Genomic DNA, 8,588 nt, shown 5'->3' with positions numbered 1-8,588 from the left:
TGGTTATGGTTAACCAGGCTCTGGGAGACACAGGAAGTCTGTGGGGAGCGGAGCACAAGCTGAAGTGTCAGGACACCTATTCTTTTGTCTCAGAGTATTTCCTGAGCTGTGAAGTAATGATTATCCACTCACCACATGGAAGTGTTATGAACATCAATATTTTTTTAAATTAGAGCACTTAGAGTGCTGGTGATGGGGGAAATATATGTGTAAAGGAAGAAGGGAGCTAAATTCTTTTGGTTTTGAAGCAGAAAGGGATAATACGGTTTTTGCAACCCTTCTTATTTTTTGTGAAGCAAAAATCCAATTTTAATATGACAAAGAGACTGCTGGCTAGCAGAGAAAAGGATTAATGGCACCTCACACTGAGACAGAGATATTTGGAAGTAATTTGTTTGGTCCTGCTGAGTTTTGTGGCAGTGGAAAGCTAAGCTGCTTCTGTCTTTAGAAAGTGCACCCACAGGGAGTGCCAGACAGCTTTTCTGCCACTCCAAATTAATGATTCAGATTATTTTTCTGCCAAGATAATATCCTTAGGTACACTTGGAAACTCAAGTAGATTCTGTTGAAAAGGGAACAGAATTAACAAAATACACAACTACTGTAATAATTAGAATTATGTGGATTCAGTCCAAATGCAGAATTGGGCAGTTTTCTTTAAAGCCTGCATTAATGAGTCAGTGTTGGGGTGAAACATCTAAATATAAAAGTAAATTTTCTAAGCTAAAAATAAGTTGTCATCATCTGTCAGAAGAAGGTAGTGGTTCACGAGGCTACTAGAACTATTCAATTTATCATGAAGCCTTTGCTGTGTTTAACATTACTTGAATATGTCTTTAATATGTTCTTGAGTCCCTTTGGTTGCATCCCCTCCTCCAAATGATGTTTTGAAGGATGTGACTAGAAGAGTAAAAATATTTAGGGTAATATTTGTTTAATTATTTCTAGGCTTAGGTCAATTGCATTCCCTGATAATGGAAACAATGTCACAATTCTCAGTGATTCATTTTTCTGTTTCTGGTAATGTCCCACAGAGATGTGGTAGACTCTTCCCCTTGTTTTACAGCTTGCTCATTTCACATCCTCAACTGCTAAACTGGAGGAGGGCTCAGAATTTATATGGGAATCTCCTAAAGCAAGAGTTTGCTTAAGCAGGAAAAGGGGGTAACAGTGACTGGTGTCAGATTTCTCACTAAGCGGAAGTGGTAAGTATTATGCTGCTAAGACTTCTGCTTCATTTTCAATGAATTAAAAATTTGTCTCAGTCACATGGTCTTAATATACTGTTCATGAATTCCAAATCTTGCAACAATTTGTCTAAATGCTTTTTGTCTCTTAACTCCAAATTCATTATCTATGTAGTTTATTGTGATCTATAATCTTTACTGATTGACTTTTAGGTAAGTAAAGGTGAAATGCACATCTCTATGTATGTACCTGATACATATATGTGTGTTTTTGGAAGTATGGGTTAAAAGCCAACTAAAAATCAGAAAGCAATCTTGAAAATAGTTGTGCCCATATTTAAATTCAAACACTAATAAAACTACTGAAATATGTTGGGAAGAAATAGGCCTTGCACTTGACTTTTTGGAATCTTCTTCATCCTTTGAGGCAGATTTTGTACTAATTATCTACAAAATGAGAATCACAATGCCTGCAGAAACACTAGGTTGGGTCCCAGAAACAGTATGTTACTGTGTACAGTTTTTAATCACCCTGATTTCCCAAGTCTAACTGCTAACCTCCAAAGATGAATAATTAGCCAGACTGCAGCAGTGCTGTGGTACAATGATAGTCTCCTATTCTGGTGCTAGCTTGTTCAAAGCCTGCTCTGGAATATCTTTTGGTTGCTCCTCTTTATCGTGTACATGTGCTCTCAAAAGGCAGGAACACCCAGAGCTGCTGTGCTAACACCGGTCCTATTTTAGAGTATTTCAGAGCAGCCCCTCAATCAGTTCAGGAGGTTGTGAAGTTACTCAGAATCTCTGGAACATCCCGATGCTTGCTTTACCTTTGTGTTTGTAAAGGTGTTTTTCAGGGAGAGCTACCTGGAAAGAAGGAATCCTGTTTATCCTGGGAAAACCTCTCATTGCTAAAATTAGGCTTTTTAAACGCTACTGAGTAGCTAAATGTTGTATTAATGTACCCATGATACAGGCTGTAGTTTCCGTCTCCTAAAATGTCTACAAATTACCAGAAAACATTTGATTTTGTTACATTGCCCTAAATAAATGCTCTAAATTCTGACTGTTTACTTCTATTTGCAGAAATTTGCACCTCACCTTTCCTACCATCTCAATTTGTGATTTACATATAGAGCTGTGATGTAAACAATACAAAAGTCGTTGTTTACGTCTGTGTGTCGGCGCGGTGCCCGGTGAGGAGGGGGCGAGCCGGGGCCGGGCCGCTGCCGGCCGTGACTCAGCGCTTTGGGGAGGCGGGGAGGCCTCGCAGCCGGCCAGGACAAAGCCCCGGGGCCTCGCCGTCGCCTCGTTAATGAGTAACAACGCGGGGCCGCTCCGGGCGCGACACCTTCGCCCCGCGGCCGCTCGGGGCTCCGGAGCAGCGCCGGCCGCTCCCGTCCCGGCCCCGCCGCTCCAGCCGGACCCGCCCCTCTCCCAGTCTCCTCCGCGGCTCCCCCTCCCGAGCCAGGCGGAGCTGGAGCTGGGAGCGACGTCGTTCCTCGCCGCCGCCGCCGCCTCTCCCCAGTGACCGAGGGCACCGGCGCTGCCTGAGGGGGCCCCGTTGTCCGGCCGGCGCCCGACGCCTCAACCCCGCCTCTGCCGGAGCCGGCACTGCCCGCGGAGCAGCCATGAGCTGGGGCACGGAGCTGTGGGTGAGTCCCGGCTCGCCTCTCATTGTGTCTGAGATTCGCCGCCTTCCCTTGTCTGCTCGGGCGGCTGCCCCGGGGAGGCGCGGAGCGGCCGGAGCCGAGGCGCTATGCTTTGTTCGGCGCAGGGGCGGCGGGCAGGGGCTGGGGCGGGGCGGGGGTCCGGCGCGGGCGGAGGGCGGCGGCGCTGGGCCGGGGGCCGCGGCGGGGCGGGAGCGCCGCGTCCGGGGTGCGGTGCGCGCGCCGCCTGCGCGGCCATGGCGTTCCCGGGGCGGCCCCTCGCCCTCCGCCCGCCCGGCGCGGTCACGGCGGGACGGGCGCTTTGTGTGCGCCGGGGAGCGCCGCGCTCGGGGCCCGCCGGCGCGGCCCTCACCGCGCTCCCGGCACGGCTCGGGGCGGGGTCCCGGCGCGGCTCGGGCAGCGGCCCGCACCGGGCAGCCTCGGGGCGGCGGCACTACTGCTGCTCCCACGAGAAGCGCCGGGCTGCTCGGAGCAGCGAAGCGTTTTCAGCTGCCGGCCCGAACTAGGCGCAGCTCCTGTGTAGCTTTGTCTTTAAAAGTACCGCAGAATATTGGCTAACACTGCATTGTGTTTGTTTTAAATACGAAAATTGGCAGCAACGAGACAGGCAGTTTCTGTCTCGCGTTGGCTCTTTCCTTAGAGCTCCCCTCTTCCCTCCGAAGGCTCCTTGGCCGTGCTGGGGACGCAGAGGGGCTTCTCCCGGGGGAGTGCCGGAGCGGGCACGGTGGTGTCTGCTCGCAGTGGCGGGGTGCTGGATCTCCTCTGCCAGGCTTCCTGCTGCCGGAGCTAACGCTGATCGTGGGAATGCTTAGGCGTGAAATAGAATAGTACCAAGGAGTGTTGAACGTCCCCGCTTTAAATGCCGCCTGCCCTGCATTTATTTGCTTTTAAAAACTGTGAAGCAGAGACTTGTGCTAAGAAAAAAAATACAGAAAGGTAAACGTTGCAGCTTGAAGTCTGGTCCAAGAATTCTTAATCTGGACCTAGCATTACAGGTGGTTTTTGGGCTTTTGGGGGTTTTTTTGGGTTTTTTTTTTTGGTTTTTTTAGCATTGAATTAAATACCTTTATCAGTATTTTGTAGTGCAGAGCCACCAGTCTCTAGAGGAGCCAGGATCTGCTCCGCACGCAGACAAGTGGTTGCCCGAGGAGCCGGGGCGGCCGTGGCGCTGCGGGCGGGGTGCCTGGGTGGGGCGCGGGACTGGGAGCGCCCGCGGAGCTCCTGAAGCCACCTGAATTGAGTTGTGTCTGATTATGCAAAATGAAGATGTAATAGCATCACGTGTACTACGCGGAGAAGCCTGATTTAGTAGTATTTAGGGGTTACTTTAATGTTTTGCATAGTACCTTGTACTTTACTAGGATTTGTAGGCACGCTGAGAATTCAGACAAAATATGCTTTTTAAGTACTGATGACGCTGCTGTAGCAGGCCTGAAATCTAAAACTGTTGAGACATTGGCAGTGAGCAGTAAGTAAAAGCTGGAATTTATATTGGCCACACAAGAGTGTGTGTGTAGCTCATGCCTGTATGAATTTCAGGTGAGGGGTGAGTGCCCCTTGAGAGGAGTGGGGTTGGCATTTGGGTGAGCGCTGACTGTAAGCACTCAAATATGTATTGCTGTAGAAAACAGAGCTTTAGCTTACTCAGATCTCATTTTTGCAGCCTCTTAATTGTTAATTTTTTTTTCTTTTTTTTTTGTTCAGCTTGTAAATGACAGTTGAAGGTTTTATACTCTGTCTTGTCAGTTTTGTGTGAAAGTGCTTGTCTTTGTCCTGTGTTTAAGAAACATATTGAAAAAGATGGATTTTGACCCCAGACTTCCTTTTTATGACAGGCATTTAACTCATGGTGTTATGAAACTAGTTGAAGTTTATTTTGACCTACTGTACTTCTTTTAAGTCACTAATTCTTATGTATTAATTGGAAGAAATAATGCCAGAATTTTAAGCTAAAAGTTTTACTTCAGTACTTTTCTTTTAGCAAAATTTAATGTCTTTTTTGCTTGATACCTGGAGATGGCCTGCAACTCTATACTGAGGTAACTTCTTGCATAAAATGGTCTGTTTGTAACTATGTAACTAGACTGACAATTCAAGTTTTTGCATTATGGGATACCTTTATTTTTTTTTTAAATTGAATTTTACCATACTTTAAAAAGTATACTCTGTTATGATTCAAACCAGTTTTTAGCTGGAAGAATATTCAGTGCTTCACTTACTGTAAAAAGCACAAAACTTTAATTGTTGTTAACAACTTGTGCTGGGCAAGTAAAGATTACTTTTTGGAGGTCTGGCACAGAACCAAATTCATTAAGAATTATCTTAAATCTAGGTTAAAAAACACAAGGAAAAGCAGTATTGCGAATCTTCAAAGAAAGCTCTGAACAAGATAAAAATAAATTCTTAGACATATGTATGTTCTGGTGTAGCAATTCCTCCGTCATTCCCTGTTGTGAGCATCAGTGGAGCTTCGGGAGGCAGCCTGAGCTGCTCTGTTTGCTGATGGCAGCAGGGCATGAGGTGTTCTGTCCCCAGCTGCAGAGAAAAGAAAACCTCTTCTGCTCAGGTTTTTTGGACACCTCATTGTGCCTAAAGCTCTCCTTCATTAGTGCTTTCAGCTCATAAAGGGTTAAGTCTGGTATCTAGATCACAATTTTTAGAAACATTTGCACTTATGTATGTATGCTTCGCTAATTCATTGAAGCAAATTTGATGATTCTGTATCATGCTTTTTTAATATCTCCTTAACTCTGCCTTCTTAAGTTGTATCTCTTTATGCTGTTTTTTGATATTTTATGCTGATTCACAGTTCTGAGGATTTTTTAAAATTGTTGTGGAGTTTTATACTGTGTACTATTTTGGATACAGTAAAAAACTGAGCATAGATGGATATAGAAACAAATAAGGAGCCAGAAGAAAATTTAGGAGATAAGGAAAGCAACTCATGTCTGGTTTTTATGTGGTAATTATTAAATATAGCAATTTTGTTATTGAAATGATACATATGCTAATTAAATGGTTACATCAGGGACAGGACAAAGGAAAGATTTTCTTTGATTGGCCAGTATTTTCTAATTCTTTTAATTAGGTAGCTGTTTGTTTCCAAGCAAGATTTTTTTTTTAATAGGTACACCACCATTCTCTGAAGTGAGTGTGCATTGTACCAAATGTGTATGTCTTGATTAGATTAAAGCATGTGGTGCTTTTCAGTGTGTCTTGGCCAAAAAGCATAGTCTTTGTTGTGTTTCTTTTGATAGCATTGTATGAAATAATGTAAATCAATAATAACAAAATAAATGTCAAATCAAGCCATCCTGTGATTAGAACTGTTTAATTCCACAACATTTTCTGTGCTGTGGGAAATATGCTCTCCTTTTCTGCTTTCTTACTACAATAAAAAATTTTGATTATGCTTTGAAAGTAGTATTCAACAAATAGTTTTATTCTAATTGGTGTGTGTATCTTTGTGGTTACTCTGTAGCATGTTCCTTATGGTATGACCACACGGGACGCAAGATACTTTAGTGAACTGCTTTGTAGAATATTCTCTTAAGGGTTAGAACAGGGTAGAGAGCACAGGAAAGTGTTGTCTAATTCAGTTGAAATGTATTTTAATATTGGGTGCCAAATTTTCCTATCTCTGATATATAATTTCTTTGTAGATAACATTTGTAAAGCAATAATCTGAAAAAAAGGTGGCAGGTAATTGCAAAGTAGCATTGCTGCCCTTCATTAGTAATACAAAATTGCTGCTGTTTATTTAAGTAGAGATACTTTTCAGAATTAACTTTTTGGAGTTTGTTGAGCTTTTTTCAAATACTGCACACTTATGTTCACTTCATGAGCAGTAGAAGGGTTTATACATTGAAGTTGTGGTTAGATTCACGTTTTTGCTTTATAAAGTGCCATGACTTCTATCACACTGTGCTGCAATATCCAAGGCAAGAATGGATAGATGGGACTAAAATTGGGGTGGACTTCAGTAACTTTAAATATTTGGAAATAAAAATGATAGATTGTGATATGTTTAAGAATCTTCTCAGCATGAGCATCTGTTCAGTGTGTATGTTTCTGTACATCTGGAGTTCTTTTTGTGGTGGGCGTGAAGTGTACAAATAGCATTAACACAGGATATTTAAAAGATACATCTGGTTATTGCCATCTTGGGGTATTGTGCTGTTAAATCGAATATGTAGTGCATTTGCTTTGATGCTAAAGGCTTACTAAGCTTTGGAGACCGGAGTGTAGCTGATAATGAAGTTCTTGGTGTAATGAGAGGAGACAGTGTGATTGGCACTCTGAAGTGGCTTCTTTGGAAATTAAAGAGTTTGTGTTGTCTCTTTAAAAAAAAAACAACCAGGAAGGATAATTTTTAACTTTGGATGCACGTTCTGTTGTTCCAACCTCTGTGAACTCCTTAATAGCAGTTGGCAGAAAAAGAGTTTGAATACCATGTCAGAACATTTTCAGTCTGTAGAACCAGTCTAGCCATCTGTTTCTCACCTCTTGATAAATATTTAAAACAGAAATTTTGCTGAGGGCTTTTTGTGCTGAGATTTCATGATTAAAAAGAAATGGCTGTAGAAGATTTAATGATACTATTGTTGTGAGCTCCTTGGGGCCAGAAGCACACCATCTTTTATAATTAAGAAACCACTGGCACTGTAGAGTAGTATTTTAGAAATTAGTTATGTTGGACCAAAGAAAGATCAAAGTATATTTGGTGGTGTGCTCTTTTTAATCTTTCCTTAAACAAAATTCGTTCTGTGCATAAACCCAAGTTCTGTTATTAAAAATATTAAATAGCTCGGTTGCATCAGTAGTTTTTCAAAAGCTGTTAAAAATTTTCTTATGCTTTCAGTACTGCTTTCAGACATTGTTTCCTCTTGCTTTAAAATCTTAGTCTTTTTTTGTAGAAGATAAATCATGTGGTGATGTTGCCTAATCTTAAAAGTTGTCAAGTGTAATTATATATGAAAAACATCCACAGAATGTAAATATGAAAGAGTTAGCTTCAAAAAGTAGCTAACTATTATGTAGCATACTTCTGTTGTAGTAATTTACTGTATTTTTGTTCACTAGATTAGAAAATTTATTTTTAGCTAAATATAAGGTTTTTTCCAAACCAAAAAAAGTTTCTCTCTTGAAACTGAGAAACCTTTCTTGTTAATGTGGATGTGGTTATGTAGTTACTAGCATTGTTAATACACATAAAAAACCACTGTAAATAATTCTAAATATCAAGCCATATCCCATATGGAAATTCTTAGGTGCTTTTGAATCTTAATATTTTGTACATTTACTTTCCAGTGTGCTAACATATACTCTGTTAAAGACAATATGTGGCTATTTTTTGTTCCCTAGATTTCCCCATCAACTTAATCCAAAGATTGTAACAGCACTCTGTATAGATTGTCTCTTCAGTGGGTACTCCTGCTGCTGTGGGCTGCAAATGTGTGCAAGGAATGTGTCTTGTGGCTGCAGTATAAGGTTACAGTGTTTTCCAGATGCACGGGATGGTTACACGTTTCCCTGTCTTGGGTGACATGCTGGATAAAATGCCTGATCGCTGGGAGGTTCCAGTCTTTCACAGGCTGTGTTGTGTGGCTCACCTCAGCCTTGGGAAGATCTGAGATATCCAGCTAGAAGGTTATGTAAGGATCAAATACTTGGTTATTGAAAGTAGTTACTTCTGGCTTTGGTGTGAAAACAATTGTACTGAGTTTTGGTTGGA

General features: G+C 42.2%; 1 protein-coding gene across 3 annotated transcripts in view; it reads left to right on the top strand.

Moving 5' to 3' along the window:
* The first annotated feature begins 2,643 nt into the window (after positions 1-2,643).
* The window catches only part of FNBP1L (formin binding protein 1 like), a 52,170-nt gene continuing 46,225 nt past the window's right edge, over positions 2,644-8,588 (top strand). For all 3 annotated transcript variants that reach the window (XM_054285780.1, XM_054285779.1, XM_054285778.1), the window contains exon 1: positions 2,644-2,839. In XM_054285780.1, coding sequence (XP_054141755.1) covers positions 2,816-2,839 — 24 coding nt within the window. In that variant the 5' untranslated portion in view covers positions 2,644-2,815. The remainder of the gene's footprint in view (positions 2,840-8,588) is intronic.

The sequence above is a fragment of the Melozone crissalis genome, unplaced genomic scaffold (genome assembly GCF_028551555.1).
Source record: "Melozone crissalis strain CALT ecotype California unplaced genomic scaffold, PUWL_Pcris_2 ptg000045l_1, whole genome shotgun sequence".
Classification (NCBI taxonomy): domain Eukaryota; kingdom Metazoa; phylum Chordata; class Aves; order Passeriformes; family Passerellidae; genus Melozone; species Melozone crissalis.
This window is presented reverse-complemented; position numbering and strand designations above follow the sequence as displayed.